Below are 22,664 nucleotides of genomic sequence, written 5' to 3' on the forward strand. Positions count from 1 at the left end.
TGCACACCATAGTGTAGCAAAGAGTGATCGATAAGTATTACACTTAGTAAAACGAATAATAATTTACAGATGTAGAGTGATAAATGTTGAGTCCTCGATCCCTCGAATAGGCACAGGGTTTCCAATAATTTGCACATTTCAATTTCATTCGTTGCACTAGTAATTTGCACATTTCATTTCATGCACTTTTTTTATTTCATTTTATTCATTTACCATATCTTCTCGTTTATCAGTAAAATAGAAATAAAAAATAAATCGATAATTTAGTAAAAATAGTTCTTTTCTAAATGTTTAATGGAGACACGAAGATTAACTTTACTTTCCACGGAACGTTACGTCTTTTTACTCGTTTATCGAAAGATCACGAAACGCCACTAACGACGAGAATTAAAATGAAATGTAACGCGAGTTAATTATTCTGAAAGATCGAAATCTGTGACTTCGCGGGGGAATCGAGCACACGATGGAATATTTTTCTCGATCGCCACTGGAGATAGAACAGCATCTAAAGCCGATAAAACGAGAATATATAACGTACAATATATATTCAGAGATTGATACGCGTCTCATAAAATCAAGTTTCCTTTCCAAATATATGTATAAGAAAATATAACAAATACTGTTTCCTGCGAGAAATTCATGTAAATGCATAGAAATAACAGCGATGAAACATATAAATTCTTTCGTCGTTGTTTGCAAACTATAAAACTAATTTACATTTAATGTAGAAGTTTTCTAATAATGCCTACCCCAATTTCGTCCCGAGACTTCTTAATTTCTCCTTTAGGGTCCTAAATATTCCTGAAACGGTGGCCATTTGCATACATCTTCCCAGCCATTATACCCCATAAATTCTCTGTGGGGTTTACGTCAGGCTGGCCATTCCAGTGAATGAATATTTTTAAGCTGGAACCAGTCTCGAAAATACCTCAACGCATAGATAGTTAGAATATATTGATTTCATTAATTTCTATCCAAACAAAGCAGAGTTGTAATTTTCTAAATGACGAAAAAAATTCCCCATATCACAAAGGGGCAAATAACGAGTAGATAAGTGTAATTAATTGACACACATTATCTTTTAAAAATTTACATAATCTCAAAGTTTAAAATGAGGAAATAAGAGGCAATTAATTACACGAATCAACCCACAGTAGTTAGAAATTCATGCATGTAAAACAATTCTACGATGAAACCCTTTATCGAACAAAATGTGAATAGCACTTACTCCATTGAATAATAAACTTTAGGTGCAATTTAAAACTAGTTTATCCCCTCGTTTGTATATCGTCGTGTCAAAAAATTTACTTAATTATGTATGAACTTTCTTATAATTGTTAATATACATGTACATCTTGTAAATATCGACGTGTAATTAGTTAAATTCGAAATATTATCTATGTGTGTTCGCACTAATCATAAAATAAACGTCGTAAGAAAGGTTGAGAATTAATATATCGATGAAACGGATACAAAAATCGAAACACAATGGCAAGATGGTTAGTTACAGGGTGGTGGCGGAGGTCGCAGGGAATAGCGAAGCTGTAACGTTGAGCGGTCTCAGGGCTGACACGCAATACCAACTCATCGTCACTGCCGTCAGAGCAGGCAAAAAATTTCGAAGTCGACCCATCGTCTTCCGTACACTCGGTAAGTTTTCCATTTCTATCTTTTAACCGGTTCGCTCGAAATCATGTCGATCTTGTTAACATTAAACCTACTGACACTCGTGCATACCCGTCTCTGCCATGACTGTATACAAATTTAAATTCATTTTCAATTAAATAAACAATTTATGGTTCTGTTTTATCGTACACCAGTCGTACGATCAGTCATAGTATGTAAAGTCAAAGTAAATGTGAAAATAAACATAGAAGACAGCATGAATTATAGTAGTTGGTATAGTCATTGGATAGAGAATAAAAAACCCTTTAAAATGGCTGCTCATTTAAGTCGATAGCTTTATTAGTCCCGGAGATATAGCGATTTTAGTTTCGCGTCGTTGCGGTGGCTAGTTCCGTTTATTTACGTTTCGTTGAGCTGAATGAACTCGCGCGCGTGACAATAGTAAACAGTGCGTAGTAAATTCTTGGAAATACTACGCCCGAAACTAGGTCACGCACGACAGTCACGAGTCACGTACGAGAAAGAGAGGTCCGGCGCGACGCCTCAGACGGAGACAGAGATAGTTGAATTAAGAAAAATACACTTTTACATAAATCACGATATCTCGAAAACGGAAAGTCCGATCGTCAAAAACCAAAAACCATTTTAAAGAGGAAGCTTTGCCGCCGCTAATTTTTAATTTAATTGCTTTAAAAGGGTTCTATGCTTTGTATTAATATTATAAATAAATACTGGGGTAATTTAAAACGATTAATAGAAATTGTTTAAAAGAGAATAATGAGAATACAAGTAGTACGGTGTAAAGTAGAGGTTATTATGAACTTTGCAATATGTTAATTAGGAAATGCTGGGTTGAATCTTTCAGAGCCGCCACGAACATCCCCTCAACAGGATGCAGCGGTAACTGGAGGCCCTCTTCCTCCTCCTCCACCTTCTTCTCAACAACCTCAACCCTACATACAAGTAAGCTCAAAATGCATATGTTAGTCAAACTGAATTAGAGAGAATTAACACTCTGTTTAAATTACCCACAAATTTAATTTTTAAACATTTATATGAACTCTGTTTCTCAAACACAACGTTAGAGCTGCAGTTCAATGAGTGTCTTAACATCAAATTGCTCTAAATTAATAATGTCAGAGAACCACCAAGTGAAACTATTACAACTCCCATTGTAACTCTTATAATATTTATAGCTCTTGTGAAACTATTATAACTCCGCCATCATGCAAGTAACTGCTGTTTAAACTTTTCTGCTGACAATCAATATATTCAGGGTGTTTCATAACATGTGAGACATTTACACTATGATTCTCCAAGATCTCGTACGAAAGAAATTTCAAACAAGAAAATGAAAAGAAAAATTTCTTTGACAAAATTACGTCGCGCTTAATTAAATCCCCCTATTTCCTGAGTCACGAGTTGTCATATTTCTTACCCCTACCCCCCTCCCTGAAATCGTGACGTAATTTGTGAACGGTCCCATATCTTACTCTACTTTTTAAACGCTTTAGCGCCATATTATTTATTGACCATTGGAACTAGATTGTAGGAGCGCCGTTTTGCACCTGCTCGGTTCTCAGATATACAAACACACATGCATAACAATGCGTCTATCGCAATTTCGGTCAACACGTACATCTCGACGGCCTCGTCGAGTTACTAAAGACACGCATACGTATCAACTATTGGTAGCACGTGCCACATATCGTACAAATCGAATATGTATGAACCGTTTCCCCAATTCGACAATGCGTACATTGTACCTATAAACCATGATATCTCGTGCATTACGTGGTGTTTACATATAATTCTAAAAGGCTACGGGTCCATTTTGATCCACGACAGCAGTCGTTTAAAAATCGTGAACTCATAAAAGTAAAAGGTGCATAATTGAAATTGGGGTCAAAATAGATCCAAAGCCCGTCGAGACGAATTGATGCTTGCAACGTGTCCGACGAATCCATAGACATTCCGTAACACGGCCATCTTGTTGGTTGCGATATCTGTAAGAAGCCACGAATGATCCATATGAATAGACTGGGAGAACCTATTGCCTTTATACAGCGATTTATACACGGTGTTCCGTAATTCGGTGCACAGCCAGGGCTGCCACGTGCCCTACTTTCGATAGGACAGTTCTAGAACCACACGTTTGTGTCGTACGTCCTACTTTCTTTATAAAATATCCTACTTACATATACCTCGAAGACGAAGCCTCATATCGCGAAATGACAAAGGACTTTTCGATTTCTCTGCCCAGATAAAATTTGCATGTTTTTACATTTTTTAAACAATACTAATTAATACGTAGCAAACTCGAGTACAATAGAAAATAGTGTAATTCCTTGTGAAAAAGTAAACCCAAAATGTACGACAAAATTTTGTTCTAGGAGCACTCCTTTTCGAGATAATTATATTTTAATATATTTGGGGCACGTGACAATTTTAGTAAAATTCGAACGAATAGAATCTTTATAGATTGTCGTGTTTATGTACAATGTATAGAAGTTCCTTCTTTAGAGTTTATGTTCGAAAAATTGTTACAGAAACTGAAATAATGAAAATATTTTGTTCATCTTCTCTCAACAAATCGTGCACACGTTGGATTTCTAGATCACCTCGAAGCGTCGCCGCGACCTAATCAGTCGTCGCTCTAAGTGATCTTGTTTAAGCCGAATTACTGTCTCGACAACATCAGCTTCCATTAAGTCATTAATTGGATCGCGAAGTTGTCACATCCTGAAATACGATACCCTATATGGTTTATCAACGACCAATTTATCGAGCCAAAGGTCAACATTAAATCTCCTCGGATTCTCGTATAATTATAGTATAAGTATATAAGTGTCCTCGTATATTTGTCTTCATTCTACTCACATTAAATAACAAAGCACAATATTAATCATAAATAAAACTTAGTTTCAAAACGCTCCACGATGCCTGCAGAAGTCCATTTCGTGATCAAAGATATCAGAATCGATTTCCTTCCGTTCCATCAGTTTTCTTTTGTTTGAAAGACTATAATGACTCGTTCGTTCGTCGCAGTCCCTTTGTAAACCATTCTGTCGTGTTATTAGTCCATCTGGCCAAACAATGATTTCTCCCTCCGTTATGCTTAACCTTCGTAATATTAAATTAATCAACGTCAAATCTTCTTTGCTCAATTAACTTCACAATTTATGTCTCAATAATTACGTCACTGCCCAATAACGAAAGTTTCATCTACGATATGTATTTTCACAAAAGAGAGCATATATGGATTCGTTTGACGTTAATTAATTTTATGACAATGTTTTGTAACGTGTGAAACATTTCTCGAGAAAAACGTTCCTCTAACTTCGACTCTGAGACGATAGACGTTACTGAAATTGGAACTTGGACGAGGAATCGTGGATCCTAACTTTTTCAATATTCTTCGGAGTCTTTCTGCTCTTTTTAACCCGACTGTTTTATTCGACCCACGAACAAGTTCTTCAAGATTTTGTAATTCTAACGTATTCAAAATGAATCTTTTTCCTAGGCATTATTTGTTTTATTATTATTTAATTTCTTCTTTGTTCAATTTTTAAGTGTATATTTTGAGTTAATGTTTTTATTACTATTGTATTATAGTATTTAGAACTATTTGTTCAACGCGTAGAAGTGTACAAATTTTCCAAAATAAAATTTGCAAAATGTTTTCTCAAACTTTGACCGTGTCTGACGATGTTTGACATTAGTAAAAATATATTTTTTGTAATTATTTTTGTCTGTTTCATTGTATGAAAGATTTGTTTATTAGATTTGTAACGCCGAGGAAGGCACAAATCGACTAACATCTTATTCGTTTTGATTTTTCGCTTCACCGAGCATTAACTTGATTTTTTCGTTGTATAGGTCGTGGAAATTCACGTGTGTTTCTTTTCACTGTGACGAGACCATTCGGATAAAAGCATCGGTACTGTTATTGCACACCCGTGCAGCTTGATGCGACGCGTATTGCAGGCTTTATTGACGTGTAAAACAGAATATAGGACACTTTGCCAAACACATCGATATTGTATCGTTTCATGCGCAACGAATGATAAGCTACAAAACTATAGAATCCGTATTTAGCTAAATTGAAAGTGATTGTGAACATTTATAAAACAATATGTGCTGATTGAAAAAGTCAGTCGATAGTCGTTAATTTTTAAATGGAATTGGAATACAATTTTTAACAGAATATTTATTGCATCATTATTAAAGAGTATTAACATGATTCTAATAATAAAAATATGAACTTGTATGAAGATCCACAGTCTATTCATAATCCTTCTCTATTAATCGTTGTGAGTGGAGGTTTTGGTGTATTTGAAAGAATGCGTGAACGATGCTATTACACTTAGAGTATAGATATACATATACATGAATGACTGGGTAAATTGCAGGTCCGTGGCGTAGAAGTGGGTATAGTGGTGTTGGTGTTGATCTTTTGGGCGGGCGCGATAGCGCTGTTCTTCAATCGTTGGGGCAAGATTCGCATGTTGCTGCCATATCAGCCTGACTACAAGGAACAATTAAAGGTTCCTGGCACTGGGGTATGCGCAGCGGCGAACGTCCCATACACGCAACACCCGACTCAACACACATGCTCTCAGGTAATACATACTTACACTGCAATCCTTGTTCCATCTATACATATATCTATATATCAGTAACTATAGATATTATAGAAATCCTCGTGTGGTAACATCTTGCAATTGAACAGATGAATGTTAATAAATACCTCGTTTTATTTTTTACAGATACAGTGTATGCTATTGATCGTGACAGATAATATTTTTTTAATTGAAATGCATACGAGGTATAAAATCATAAACACACTATCTATCGTTAAATTATTAAGTAAATTTTAAACGTACCACAGTTTTACAAAAAGCAATTTCTAAGCATTTACCGTCTGGTTCCTCGTAAACTATTCAAAATTCTCTTACACACTATTATGAATTTATATCTCACAATCGAAACGCACAACATTGTGCATCCAATACAAAATAATTTATGGAATAATTTCTCAAACTCGTAACACAACTACGTAAATATTTCAGACTAATACATTGAAATATTTAATAGGTACCAACAATTGTTTCATCGTATCAAACTTATAGCTGGATAATTTCTACTTAACAATTCTCCCATAAAAGGCTTTTTTAAAACCACCTTTCAAACTTTAGCGATTAATTTTTCATAGCAAACTCTCGTGATAGAACTCACGTAAATTTAGACTATACTTTAGAAGAATACCTTCGAATATTTAATAGCGTACAACAACAATTTTGTTTATCGCATCAAACTCAGGATTGAACAACTTCTAAAAACCACATTTTAAAGTTTGTCGATTAATTTCTCGTTGGAAACTCGTGATACGAATACGTAAACATTTCAAACAGATACATTTAAATATTTAACAGTGTACAACAAAATTTTCCATTGCGTCAAACTTATAGCCAGTCAACTGAATAACAATGTTCCCGTGTATTGTGTTTTAAACTCACGTAAAATGAGAATTCATTTTTCTATTATTTATTTTCTAGAAACCAATTTTTTTTCTTCTTGCGTCTTTAATTTTTGTATATCGGTGTTACGTTTAATATAATACAACTATTTACTAAAAACTTCCCGAACGCGAGGTCGAAACGTTTAATAAACAAAATCAAACAAAAGCTCCTATCATATTTCGGTTTCAAATTGGATTCTCATCCCACGCACAATCATCTATGAAATTTTGAATTTATTTCTCCCTCAAATTCTGCCATAACAAAAGGGCATTTCTATTTGGTTTAAATAAAATTGACTCTGTTCGTCATTCGTATCAAATATCCGTTGGAATACTCCACTGAACTATCGAATACTTCTATTTATTACGCTATAATTTGAAAAATCTCGAGAATATCCCTAGCTAAGGAAAACTGGTGTGACAATCAACGTGTTAATAGTTGTATTTGACATTTAGAAACATCGTTCGAATGCAATTGGAAGTTTCACGGGCTTCTGAAAGCTCGTCGTCAAACAAATATGAAACATATCGACGATTCCTTATCCATACACGAATCAGTCGAACGTTAATTCCGAACCATTCGTGTGTCAGATATAGCAAACACAGTTTGGACGTGTGAACGATATTGATTTAATTAAACGCCAAGAGACATAATATTTTACAGGAATATATCCAACTTTAATATTTATTGCTTGTACAATGATGATTCTTAATATTTGTTATTTGTATGGTCTGGGATCGATAAAATAATTATTTAATTGAACGAATAAATGTTACATGACTACTGTTCATCTCTGTTTAAACGTTCGACAATTAGTGACATTTATAAAAAAAAATTTAACACAGGTTCGGAGTATTTAATTAATATTTTTACTGTGAAATATGCGATGTTAAATTAATTACAACAGTTTCAATGTAGCATTTATTATGACTGTGCACAATAGTATATTTTTCGCAATAAAAACTCGAAATCAGCAGGTTTCTCAATTTTTACGAGATTTAAATTCAAAATAGCAGCGAAAACGGTAAACGAAAGTTTATATAGTTTAGATCATGAATTAGTTTATTAGCTTTTTCTTAAGTTGTTTCCATTTAATATTAATAAACTCTGGAAATTTTATTTAAAATATATTCCATTTGCTGAAATTAAATTTAAATTATTTAGTATTTTCATCCGCAGCGTTGATGTTACTTAATATACTCTAAGCTTGTTGCTACTTTAAAACGCCCCCGTGAAGATTCTAGCTACTCCCAAAGGGGATTGCCCACATTGGGAGATATTAATATTTTAGGCGAAAGACCGTAAGTAACATAAATCAAATTGTATTAAGAAAGAATATATCCTACAAAAAAAATATTATCTGATGAATTTCGTAACCGTCGTCGAAAGTTTTTTATTAAATATAAAAGTTACGAAAAAGGCTAATATACAGGGTGTTCGACCAACCCCGGGAAAAATTTTAATGGGAGATTCTAGAAGTCAAAATAAGACGAAAATCAAGAATACTAATTTGTTGATGGAGGCTTCGTTAAAAAGTTATTAACGTTTAAAGTTCCGCCCGTATTGAATTTTTTTCTAGAAAGTGGGTAGGATTTCGAGGGTATGTCTATTCACCAAAAATGATTGTATTTGACCCCCGCAACTAAAAATAATTTTTTTAGAACGATTCGAAAATTTTTTTTTTCGCCGAAAAATTTAGGCACCTACCCCCTGCCGATTTTTCTTAAAAATTCGTTTCTCTATTTTAGTAATTCTGTTTGATGCCCTACAGAAAAGTTATCTAATACTTTTTTGTAGGTACCCATGAGCTCTACTTCAGAAAAAAGTTTCATTCAAATATATTCACAATTGTAGGAGTTATGGCTGTTTGAACATTGGACCATTTTTATGGGGTTTTCCTCATTTTGCGGGGTCAAGGACCAACTTTTCGAATATTTTTGCGATTTGTACATATTCTCCATCAAAATACGCGTAGTTTGCTTTTTTAAATATGAAAATCGTCCAATCCGTTCAGAAGTTATAGCGTTTTAAAGATTCGCATGAAATTTCAAGGAAGCATTTCTGACTTCACATTAGATTTTCGGTAAGGAATTTTTTCCTCGAAACTGGGTAGGATTTCGAGGGTATATGTAATGACCAAAAATGATTGTATTTGACCCCCGCAACCGAAAATATTTTTTTTAGAACGATTTGAAATTTTTTAATTTTGTCGAAAAATTTCTCACCTCGAATTTTTTTCCCGAAAGTGTATTCTTTATTTTCGTCTTATTTTGGCCTCTAGAATCCCCCATTAAAATTAGTCGAACCGATCACTTTGATAATTAATGTTTACACTGCATTTAATTTTCATTAAACGATGCACTCAATGATTACTCTATCAACGTCTAATTTTTTGTATGTTTTTTCCCCTTCTTTTTATCTCTCGTTTCTTTAACTTCTCCTTTATCTGCATTCAATTAGCTTCCTTTTTATTCTCAAGTAATTAACGCCATCCGCGTCTCTCTCGGTCCATTTTCCTCATCTCTTAATTTCAGTGTCTCTCTACTGAAAGACAAAACAAAGAACATTATTCAATGTTCAAACCAACCCAAATCTTATGCGATGAGATAAATTCATTTGCAATAGAAAATTTATTCAAAATGAAATATCTTGGACCAAAATAATTTCTCAGAAATAAATATTCTTATTTTAAATATAGTAAATATTAAATAATAGTGCATGATTTCGAGTTTTTATTACGACCGCTGGTGCAAGAAAACTAAAAAGACAAAAATGGCGACTAGTGGCGCGACACGGTAACAATAGGTTACTGGCTCAATCGTTGCTCGATTCGACGAATGAGAATCTAATTGGTGTGAATTTCTTTGTGCCTCTTTCAACTGTGCCGACCCATCGCGAAATCGCCGCTTCTCGACTCGAATAATCGAAAAATCGAAAAATGACGGGTTCTCGTCGGGAACGTACAAATACCGACCGCAAAAAAAATCTCGAAGGTAATGACCACATTGTCGGATATGGTGATGCAGTGCGGGGGCGGGGGCTGTTGCGTCTTGGAGCAGTGCTTTCAGTACCCAAGGAGATCTCGAGAGCCCCGAGAATGCGGCTGCCAATTCGCTCTACTCCACAGGGCCGACATCGCGTGACCATCGGTACTTGTCAACAGTCTCTCTGTTCTCTTCTCCTTCTTCTTCTTCTTCTACCTCTACTTTCTTTTCGCCTTTTTATATTCTTCCACTCTGTACGTGCTGATAAGCTGTTTTCTTCCACCGATCGTCAGCTCACTCTTGTCTTTTGTTCACCAGCTCTGCCTCGTTTTCTTGTCCAGTGTACTCACGATGTGTCTTTGTTTCTGTACTCGCGCGCGTCGCCTCTGTTCGTTTATGTGGCCTCTGTGGTTGTTTTTTTCCTCCCCGTGTCTATACTTCGCCTCAGCCCTTACCGAACTCCTTTCGGGTCTTCGACGTAAGATACGTGTTTATTAGGGGCTCTTTATTTCCCTGTCTCGGGGTCTTATCGATCCAAACCCTCGGAACGATCCTAATACGTAACGAAATAATTCTGGTAAAACGTGGACTCGATCGGACAACGGGGAAACGTGACTCGCGAGCATCAAATTTTTATACAAATTCATATTTTTATTAATAAAACTAAAGAAATCAGAGCTTAGTCTCGATCCCTAAATATCCGAAAGATAGAAATGTTCAATTTACGAATCACGTTCGGAAAAACATCGAAGAAAACAATAGTAAAAGGTGTTGTATTTTAATTTTCCCTTTGATTCGAAAGGAGATTAAAAATCGTCTGGTAAATAAAAAATGTAACGAGCGGGTGGCTGAACAATTTTGGCGCAACATTGGTAGCAGCTGTGGATTCGCGCGTGATATCGTTTTAAATGTAAAATTTCAAGGCTCGCGAAGCACGTTTTCCCATAATCCGATGCGGCTCATATTTCACGTGAATTATTCTTTTATAACGACAACGTATTTTAGAAAAATATGTAAACCACTGGCAGCTGGATTTTATTTCATTTGAAAAATGTTCGTTGGTTATTCCATTCGATCGAATAAAACGAACGCTTCTGAATTCAATTATCATTATTTATATTGAAGGCGAGACAAAAAAGTATGTGTCGATCGTTTGTAGCCGAGCACGTTTACAGAACAAAATTTCTGTTTGCGAGTAATTGTTGTCGAGTCAAAGGAAAGGAACTTCGTTGCAATTGACATAGACTGCATTTAGTTTTTGGTCGATTAAGGATGCAGACTGTTATTGAGCAGGGACGAAGTTCTATTCGCTGCCAGAGACACGGAACAGCTGAACTTTTATCTTATCTGTTCCTGTGGAACGTGATTTATTTGCAGATTTCTCTAATTTTCAGTCTGCAATATTTCACCGAAACGTTCTTTACATAAAATATTTCACTGTGTCTACTCATGAGTATTCAAAATATAATTTTATATATTAAATTTTCTTTTAATAGTATACAACGAAGATAAAAATGTATTACTATTTCAAGAATTAAAAAAAATATAAAGCAAAATGTGTGTAATAAATTTTTGTAATATATTTCTAAAAAGGAGAAAGGAAAATATTATTGAATATATTATTGCACAAATTGTTTTGAATATTCCAAAATGTAAATTCTCTCAAAGAAGTACTCAAATTTTGGAGCTGGTGTAATGTTATGAAATGAATAAGAAAAAATTACGAGAGACTGTAGAGATAAATGTAAATTATGAACTGAAACAGGTACTTGATACGTCCCATTGTTAACGTTTGTGGCTTCGGTTAGCTTATATAGAGTTCACATGCATTTCGTAAATAACGTAACAACAAACGAAAGCTTTTAATTAAATACCTTCACGTTGCATGTAAACACCAAGAGCTTTACTGGGAAAATAGTTGAAACTGTTCAACACGAGTGGTAAATATTTAGGATCTGCACGCTTCGGGGTTGGCAAACAATACAATTATGATCCTCGTAGAGATAAAATAATATTCTGATACATATAATATGAATTTTTTTAAATTTCGTTTACAGCATTGCAAGAAAGTATCGATCGAAAATCTTTTAAATTTAAATACTAGCGTTAGTCGTGTCAAATATGCTCGATTTATTTTCTGTGTTTTTACGAGTGTTATAGAGCATCGATAAACACAATTTACGTGTTTTTATTATTATTGGGAAAATTATTAAATAAATACGATCGTAAAATATTTTCACTTGCAACTAGTCTCGTGCTGGTTGCTCTCAATATTGATTTATGTTTGCAGACACGTGTCGTGTACAGGATGACCGTGTTTACAGTTCGATATCCACTTCCTAACACTTTCAGACCTGGATTTTAAGCGCGGTTTTCGGTCGAGTTTACCTAACTGGTTTGAAACAATTACAAACAAATACAGGATACAAAGTATATTATTCAAAATCATTATAAAGTTTCATAACTGTTTGTATATAGGTAACACATATTTAAATACTTCTTAGAATCGTATTAAAAAATTATTGACTTTAAAATAATACGAAAAACGTCCTTTGAGTCTGCCTTATGCATTTGTTAAAGTCGATAAATACAAAAAAATAATAAAATAAAAGAATGTGTATGTTGTAAAACAGCGTTATTCACTGAGTCTTGTCCTCTCACTCTGCTTGGTACACGTTTCGTCGTATGTAAAGTTACTAAATAAAAAAAAGAACACTTCGTATATTTACATGTCACAAAAAACTGCACTCGAACCTTCGAAACATGCAGCACATTTAAAAACGCTTTCCACTCTGTGTTTCAATATATTTCATACTTTTTGATGGACTTGAAATTGCTTCAAACGACTTAATTATAATACGTTCGATAGTGAAAATGATTCCACGACTCGATGGCTGTTTTCACGAATCTATTGTAACGAGAAATTAAATTTTTACGGCGAAAGGGACTTCGTACATCGACCGAAAGCAGCAGCTTGTTATTATTTTAAAAAATCGCGTTGGTTTTAAAAGGTTCGAAAGTTATGCATTGATATCGATTGCTATGGAACGACATTTTCACACTCTGGTTTCTCTATTTCGTGCGGACTAATTGGAAATTGGCAACAGAAATTGATGAGAGCCACTTTGATTTACGAATGTGCAACAGTTAAATCTACAGAGAAGGAACGGTGATTGATCAATTTCGAATAAAGCGTTTTGATTACTTTAATTCGTTTAAGGGTAATATGTATTTAAACCATTTATTTTGTTTTCCGTGTTTTTTATTTCCCGTGTATACAGTTCACGCAATTTTGCCAAATGAAACTGATTAAAGTTCATGTTAAATCTCTGGGATCCAAAATTCACAGTCATGCATTGAATGACTGTGATAGAGACCTGTTTTCGAAATAATAGACTTTGAAAATTCATCGGGTTCGCGTGCAATAGAGTATGACTTCTAAGTAGAAATAGCAAGTTATGGCCAGACACGCCAGGCGAACCGTATCTCACGCGAATCCGACAAAACTTCAAACTCAATTATCTCGAAATCGAAGTACGAAAAAATTAATGTTAACATACAGAACACATGCAAAATCATTTTATTAATCAACCAGAAGCACTTTTCTTTTATTTTTGATCCTGAGATATGCGAGACGAAAGCAACAACAGGAATGAAATTATTCGTTCCTTTTGTTTTATTAAATGGAATTCTGAAATCCAAGCATACATAGTTTAGCGAGGGAAATGCAGCGAGGAATTTTAAGTGCTAATTCTAGTAAAACAAAAGGAGTATACGCTTCGCGCCGCGATAACGCACGATAACTGCCACCAATAAAGAATTTATTTGTAATATTCCCGGTGATGCTAGGCATTAAAAAGGCGGAAGATCGCTATCAGAAACACCATAAAATCGTACGCGAACACTAATCTGACGTTTATAGGAAGAATATTACCTTCGAAGAGGGATGCTTCCGCTAAATATATCTTGTCTTAAAGTTCCCAGAGTAATGGCTTCCTGACCCAAATCTCAACGAGATTACGAATCTGCTAGAGACAGGCAATTCGTATGTTAGCATCGCGATATCGACGTCTAAATAATCGATCGAACGTGGTCCATTGATCGGTGAAAATTAAATTTTATACATCGTAAACTTCCGTGACACATCTGATAAGTCACGCGATTGTATCTCGAATTTGGTAAGAGATAGAAAAATACAAAATGTGGTATAATTTCATAAAAACGTTTATGGCGAGAAAAGCATCTATGCTGATTTTATTGCTTGCTGTAATCGCCTTCGTGCGATTTCCTTATTTGATATTAAGTCTTTTTAGGGCCAATCTAGGTAACACGGATTCTATTAGAAGGGCCTCTGCCTGATCTAAACGATAATGTAATCGCCTGCTCTTATCCCCCAACACTCAATCCACCACGCTCAGCCCATTAACTTAGAATTCTTATTAAACTTGTTGAGCCAAACCAATTTTTCTACGAAGATAAAATAACACGATGTACTTCTAAATTTTTTCCTCGCGCTTTTCGACGAAAAATCAAGCTTATATCGTCAGTGAAATAAAATACAGAAACACGTTCGACGGAAATAACGAAAGGAAAGTTTTTTTCTTTTTTTTTCAATTGAAACATCTTGTTCGTTTCGCAATGTATCGACGTCGATCGCTTCACTGACTGCAAACGTGTTTGTTTTGCTTGGGAAGTATCAATCTATTCGCTTCGGTTCCTTCTAACGCGATCGTACCTTGGAATAACATGCACAATTTTCGCACAATGGTAGCAACAATGTTTGCGCACAGAATTTTTAGCACGGAGAATCGACACGCATCGAGACAAAAATATTGCACAGCAACACACACACGGCGCTTTCACGTAAAAATTATTACACGTCACCAGCACGGAAATAGTAGAACGCTTGAAACACCAGAAACGCTTACGAATTTGCTTAAAAACAAGTTTAATATTTAATGTAATAGGTAATTTACAATGACTATTGGTGTCCAAAATAGAATTGCTAGTTCAATTAATATACATACGTATAATTTTAAATCACACACTACAGATGCAACTAATAACGAAACCTCACAACGAAGCAAGTTGAAATGTTTATGAAGATTTGAGATGTGTACACAAGAAGTGTTCTTGAAGATGACAAAACCTGACGTTGGCATTATCCTACTGTTTCAGCTCAAAGCATACTCACCAGAAATAGTGTTATTTGTCCACCACAAAATCTTGAGAAAGTTGAGAATTAATATTTCTGCTCACACAAAATAATTTCTTAATATTCTCGAGTTACCTTTTACCCTCAGTTACAATTATAAAACTTAATAAATATGCTTTACTGAAAATATACTGTGCGGCCGGAAATGTTTCAACAAATTGATATTCTTGATATTCGTCTTATTTTGGTCTCTAGAATGTTGCGTTAAAATTGTTCTCAGGGGTGGCCGAACACCCTGTATATTAGAGTCTATAATAAATGCTGTGTATTTTATATTAAAAAATCGATACTTTCTATAAGATACAACTGTTTTCTAGATTTTTAAAAAGGTGGTACGAACTGATTCTATTTTTGGTGGGTAGAGAAGTTTATTGTCTTTGTATGTCTTGTCGGATATCACGCTTGAAAGAGTCGCATTCAAAGGCAATTTCCCTTCGGCTTGGCTCTCGGTGCGACGATCTAATTGCATTGCTACAATTTCCAGCATCTGCACTGGTCGAACCATCACGTGGACTCGTTGGATAGCGGGGGAGGATTGGGGTGGCCGAGAACCTCGAGGCCGCGAGTGAACAGCGCCATCGACGTAGCCGGCTTCCTATCCCAGGTAACGTAATCGTATAAGACGAGAAAGCTATAACTCGACCAATTTTGTCGTGGCACTGGACGTATTAACCGTTCCGGTGATCCGCGTCCTTGAAACTTTCGATCGAACCCTAACTTCGTAGCAACCTTTCCCGTCAATTCGCAGTCACGACAATGGGAAAAGCAATCGGTCGTTTGGAAACTTGGAAAAATTCGCATAATTGCTGCCAGAGATCTCGCCCCATCTCTTCGAGGACAAATATATTTATTTATTGCTCCACAACTAATTTTAAAATTGGTAATGAATAAAATTGATAACTGCAACTGTTCACAATTATAATTACAATTACAAGTTCACAAATATAACCGCTGACATTGCATTAACAATTTCAGAAATTTTATTTGCAATCAAATTGAGAATAATTCGATGAACACGTAGAATTTTCTATTTCATTTCTCAGCCTTTTCTAAAACTCATTATTCGTTTAATTATTTCAAATTCAGAAGATCTTTCACAAAATGGCGATCGTTTTAACCGTTCGTTCGCGCAATAATTCCAGCAGCAATTCCCAATATCGCGCACTCGCGAAATAATAAATATCATATACGACGGGAAAGTCGTATACTTTCGTATATATTTCATAATCGACGATATTTATGTTTACGTTACGATGGGAATAAAACAACATAATCCTTGGAAAGCGTCCATAATACAAAATATATTTCATAAACATCGAAGGTTAATGTCGCCTCGTATTTTTAACTTTTCGGTTGTAAACGTCTGTCAGCTTCGTAAATGATCCCACGATGTTTATGCAATTTGCAAATGGACACGACGAGGTCGTACGTATTTATAACATTTTTCCCTTTTTGTAATTTTTCTTCGTCGGCACGCGTGCACGTAGAGCAACACGGTATAAAAAAAAGGTAATAACAATTGACGTTAATTTTATTTTATCGATTGGTCGTGCGGAATGTTTTTCATCGCGGCGATGATCGATATTCGCGCGACGAAAACGGAAAACGGGAGTTTCCAACGTTCATTTCGAGCCCGAACCCGTGTGTAACAAAATTTCGAAGACGCTAAACTCCCGACACGATGAATAGATATTTAAATAAGTAACGAACAGGAAAGAGACCATGCAAAATTGATACGCTAAACGTTAAAGTTCAAGGTAGTCAGAGGTGAAGTGTAGTTTACAGTCTGATCAATAAGCTCGTAATTTACTTCTACGGAAGTCGTTAAATTCATTTTCTTCTAGGATGGACCATCGTTGGTAATCGCAGCGTATCGTTTTCTCTTTTTTTTACGACAATTTTAGAGGTATACCCGTTACGTGTACGACAATTAGAGGAGCACACAGAATGCAACTAAAAACTGACCGTTTCGGTTCTGGATTTTAGGTGCAGTTTTCGATAAACAATAATTTACTTTAACACTTTGTAATTTTGAATCGAACCAACTTCCAATTGTATTTCGTTTGAATGACCAAACTTTACAGGATATTATTTGTAATTAGTAAATTCTCCCATCAAGCATGGCGGACGGCTAAGGTTTGCATTAAGAAATTTTCTTTAGACAAATAAAAGCTTTTTTTTAAATTTTACGTAGGTATTTACTATATAGCTGAAACGAAGCTGAATTGTACGTACTTAGATTTAAAAATTTTATATTAGATTAGAGAGCTTTCTAGCACATAGGTTGCACAGCACAGGTGTCATTCGATAGAGAATCCTTCACTGGTTTAAAGCCTCGTAGCCTGCTTTATAGTTAATATTTTTGCAAATTAAGCAGCCTATACTTTCCCTCGAAGCATAAAAAGCAGCCAGACAAAATTTCATCTCGATCGGATAACAATAGTAGCAGTTATAGGGAACTCACAAACCCACAGATTTTGATTTTGATTATTTTTTTTTAATATTAACAGCCAAGAGAGGTATAATATAAACAGTATATAATAATAATGTTAACAATAATACACGGTGTTCCAAAGCGTTTTCAACGTGACATGATCGCTGACTATATTAGTAATGGAAAAGAGTGAACGATGTCATTTTCGTAGACGAAAATAAAATTAAGATCTTTCGTTTGAAAGAATGTGTCGTGGTGGAGGAAGTGTTCTTCTTACGTACACATTTTAATAGTTAAAAAATGGAAATTTCAAAAAGAAAGAAGGGGGCGTATTATTCAAGAAAAAATGAAAAAATATTATTTGTATTTCTCACACAAAATAACTTCCCCTATTTTAAATTTCATTAAATAATAAATTCTTCGCGTCGTATGCAAAGAATTTTTATTTTAAATATATGAGATATGTAAAAGTCTTTTGGCAAAATTTATGGAAGTTAGATTCTAGGAAGGTTTAGAATCTGCCTGTATTTTAAGTGAAACTGACCACACTTTTTTGAGATAAATAATTATCTATATACCAGAGTTGGGCAAATTTTATTCACGAATAACGAATAAAAGTTTTAGAGTCGTTCGTAAATTAATTTTTCCCCACGCCTTTGTTGGCTTAAAAAATTCTTCACCAGATTCTACTTTACGTGTATTGATTCACGAATGATTCTGAAATTTTGATTTGTTATTCGTAAATAAAATTTGTCGATTAATTCCAAAACTGTACAATTAAATAAATTTAATACCTGTTATTTGCATTTTCGATTACTTATTTTTCTAATCGTCAAGTAAACTATTGTAAGTATATAAAAATATTAGCAAAACTAACGAGGCTTCAGAGGATTTCTGAGGCAATTTCGGAAAAGGGAAGAGCCTCGAAAAATTCTGATGAGAATTAAAACTGCAGGAAACGACTGAAAGCCTGTGTTTAAATGCTTGCTTCTTCTCCGTCTATAATGCAGTCCCGTTGTAATTTTCAGGAATTTTTACGACGTCATGGTTCAACATCAAAATTGTGCCGAAAAGTTCGCAGTGCAGATAATTTGCCACTGGCGTCGACGAATCGACAACAAGATCAACGAACTTCGAAAGAAGACGGCATCGATGGTGACAAAGAGTCCTTCCTGAAACCAACGCAAGAAGAGAAATGCGAAGATCCAGAGTCGAAAAAACAGAATTGCATCGAGAGTGTTTCGAAGGACACGCCGGAAGTCTCGTTGCTCGATCCAAACAATCAACAACAGTCTTCAAGGTAATTTCATCTCGAACGAATCATATATATATTAATATACAGGGTGTTCAACCATCCCTTGAGGCTTCGTTAACAAGTTATTAACGTTTAAAGTTCCGCCTGTGAGACGGCAACCAGCGAACAGCTGCGTATGCGTGACAGTAGTTCTCACTCAGAAAACTGTAAGGCTGTCCATCTAGAATCTACCATTAAAATTTTTCCCAGGGTTGGCCAAACACCCTGTATATATATTTAACAATATCAAATTAATTAATCGTTGCTCGTCTCACAACTAAGTATACATATAATCCTAAGCAAAGCCGGATTTACCACGAAATTAATTAAGCTTCAGCTTCGGGCCACCAAGAGCTTTTATTCGTTGATCTTTTAATTCAACTACTACTCAGAAGCACAGAAGCTTTTTGTTATTCATGAAAAATAAATGGCCCGTGCAAATAACCCAATTTTATTTAGAACTTAATATTCGTAAACTTATTGTTTGTTAGGGTTTGTTTTCGAAACGCAAAGAAAACTACTCCGGAGTTTTCTAAAAATCGACCATTTCTCTGCCCTAATTTGTGCTTATTCTTCTTAAACGATTTAAGATTTTGTTGAATAACGGGTCGTTGAGGCTGTGAGAACAGTAACGAATGACAAATTGACGTAGCTGCCATTTGCACCTGGTCATGTGATCGATCGTACTATAATTGACAGAAGATTAATAAACTACGAGTTCGATAACAAAGTTTGGCAAACTTGATAACTTGGGTTTTCCAACGTAACTAGTATTAAATTTCAATTTCTACATTCAACTTTAATTGTAGTTTTAGTTATTTAAACTTGATGACTTGGATGTCCAACGTGACTAGTATCGAATTTTAATTTCTACGTCCAGTTTGAATTACATTTCCCCGGTTCATTCAATTGAGGAAGCTTTGTGTGCACTAATTATTGCGTCGGAGGTTCTCGTGCGTCAAAAAGTCGCGTTCCAGATGATATTTGAACAATTCTACGTATGCATGATCGACAAAAAGAGGCTGCGCGCGATAAGGTCAGACGTCACAAACGTTCAACTCTTCCCTTTATATTCGCACAAATCTTTTTGCACAGATAGTTTCGAAACACGATTTTACCAGTGTTTCGCTATTCTCTGTAATGTTCCCCAAGAGAATTTGATCCCAAAGTTCTTGTTCCCTTGTTACCTTTACACGTTCAAACCGCAGTGTCCTACTTACAATAGTCAAGTAACTTATAACGCGTATGAATATTTTAAACTTACCTATCCACCCACTACGCGGTGTAAATTTCCTTAATGGGTTTAATTGCAAACTCCAATTGTCGTCCATCCAGTAGGAATGGGCAAAATGCTTAAATATGAATTTCGAATAAAAGATACATAACATTTTTATTCATTGCTCGTTGACTAAAAATTGGTATTTATGTTATGGGATGGCATTATGTATCATGAATAGAAATTTATTTGTAGAACTATTTGGTTGAATACAAAATTTACCTTTCATTCCATTTTGGAGTTTCGCCCACTTTTGGCAATAATTTAATATAATAATTCTAGTTTAAAATTCAGATTGTAATTAATATTAAACCTTCTGTTATACTTTGAAATTTTGTTCGTCGACGACTTTCTTCAAACCCTGGTGGAATAGGGTATACATAGTACGTAAAATAAATCTAACGACTTTCTTTAAACCCCTCCAGAGCGGTCTGTTATGGCGGTCCTCTTGTTGGGTACATACTGACAATGAACTTTTCTTTACTGAACACTTTTTAGAGTACCGTTTCGGATTTACCTCGAATCAAGGCACGTTAGAGTCTTCAGTGACATTTAAAGGTAGTCTCCGAGGCTTTATGAAATATTTAAAGCCTCGCTTCCCTCGATGATAGATCTCTAAAGAGGACAAGTAGGTCAACGTTCTCAATTTTCTACAGATTTTTAAATTTAACCCCGGTCCTTAAAAAATGATTGTATTTATGTCAAACGTAAAGTACGCCATATTTGTGTCAAAGATCGTATCGCTGCTAAAAGCAGCAAAACGAGAACGTTTTCTCTGCTGCACAATATCTTCACCTTCTGAACTTTCCGCAGCAATAGGTTTCGTATATCTGTTTCTCTTTTTAAAAAACTCAGTGACCCGTATCTATTTGCTCTTGCTTGATGAATCTTTTTAATTTTCATCGTGCACAGATTATACAGGTATCGTTATTTCTGAGAAGCAAAAATCAATCGAACAGCTTATTACTTGGTAAATACTTATCACTGCTTTTAAATATACTTCTGCTCTAATTTATATAAAACACGTAAAATATTGTTTACGTGCGTGAGAGGTCATTCTCGAAATGCAATGGTACGCGTTCCGTGAAACTTTGTTCATCGGATTAATGCACTGATAACAAAGTTACAACGCTAGAGTTTCTGACAGTCCCTGTCTCGTATCACACATCACGTCGTGTCTAAATTACGTACACCCATGAAAGTTTATTCTCAAAATGCAATAATACGTATTTAGTGAACGACAGTTTAATCCTTGGATCGATATTCTATTTTACTGTAGAATTTTTTTCTCAAAAGTGCGTAGGATTTCGGGGATATGTGTATTGACCAAAAATGTTTGTAATTGACCCTTGCAACAAAGAATAATTTTTTTAGAATGATTTGAAATTTTTTAGTTTCTTTTCTGCTTTAAAAAAAAAACATCAATTGAAAAGTCCGTTGTATAATCATATTGCAAACCAACATATATATGTATTTACAGATGCGATCGTTACATAATTCCCTTATATTAAATTAAGTTTCTTATGTAATTTTGTATCGCAGATTAACATGATACCGTTGCAAGTATTACGTATCGTTTGCGTGATGCATGAAGATCAAAAATATATTGCTCGTGTCATGTACTTTGTAAAACTAATTTGCATGAGAAAATGATCTTAATATACGTTTGTAATGACATTATGAAGTTTATTCGCACAAATATTAACGCAACACCTAAATGAAATAATACTTATATAAATGAGCCTGTCCCTCGATTAAAAGAAAAAAGAAATATTAATTCCTAATTGGTACTTCAATACACGTTTCACGCAACGCGAATACTTCATACAAAATATCAAATGGGTCGCATAGATTGCCATTAATGAACCGATTAAAATTGTATAACCATGTATGACATAATTCGTATCAACAAAAACCTCTGCGGTAATTAAGTTCTCAGGGTCATCTATAATTTCATTAAACAGCTCTTTAGATTTATCTTTACCTCCCTCAAAAAGCTTCTGCAGATAAGGCAATTCATGCATGAAATTATTTAAGTTTCTTTTGTTTCGAAAATGTGAGATATACTCGAGACCTTTCGAAAAAACAGAGGCGTAAAAAACGTAATTTGTCGAGAATATGATCCCTTAATTGCGACCTAATTTTTGTACAAATTAACCCAGCCGCGGAAAAGGGTCTTTCATTTTCTATTACAAGGAGCTATAAAGAATGCCCCTGAGTGATGTTCACGACGCGCGAGAAATTCCCCCTTTTTGTCCATAAATTGCGGTTTTATGATACTAATACTACAGACGAGATATACGAGTAGACCTT

The 22,664-nt window shown here is 34.9% G+C and overlaps 1 protein-coding gene across 11 annotated transcripts in view; it reads left to right on the top strand.

Moving 5' to 3' along the window:
• LOC143345105 (uncharacterized) overlaps positions 1–22,664 on the top strand; it is a 105,149-nt gene that overhangs the window by 70,601 nt on the left and 11,884 nt on the right. For 8 of the 11 annotated variants that reach the window (XM_076771900.1, XM_076771911.1, XM_076771907.1 and 5 more), the window contains 5 exons: positions 1,505–1,650; positions 2,492–2,589; positions 6,039–6,248; positions 15,832–15,951; positions 18,810–19,081. In XM_076771900.1, coding sequence (XP_076628015.1) covers positions 1,505–1,650; positions 2,492–2,589; positions 6,039–6,248; positions 15,832–15,951; positions 18,810–19,081 — 846 coding nt within the window. The remainder of the gene's footprint in view (positions 1–1,504; positions 1,651–2,491; positions 2,590–6,038; positions 6,249–15,831; positions 15,952–18,809; positions 19,082–22,664) is intronic. The other 3 variants (XM_076771906.1, XM_076771908.1, XM_076771909.1) reach the window with 2 other exon arrangements.

Source organism: Colletes latitarsis, chromosome 8, assembly GCF_051014445.1.
Source record: "Colletes latitarsis isolate SP2378_abdomen chromosome 8, iyColLati1, whole genome shotgun sequence".
NCBI classification, from domain to species: Eukaryota; Metazoa; Arthropoda; class Insecta; order Hymenoptera; family Colletidae; genus Colletes; species Colletes latitarsis.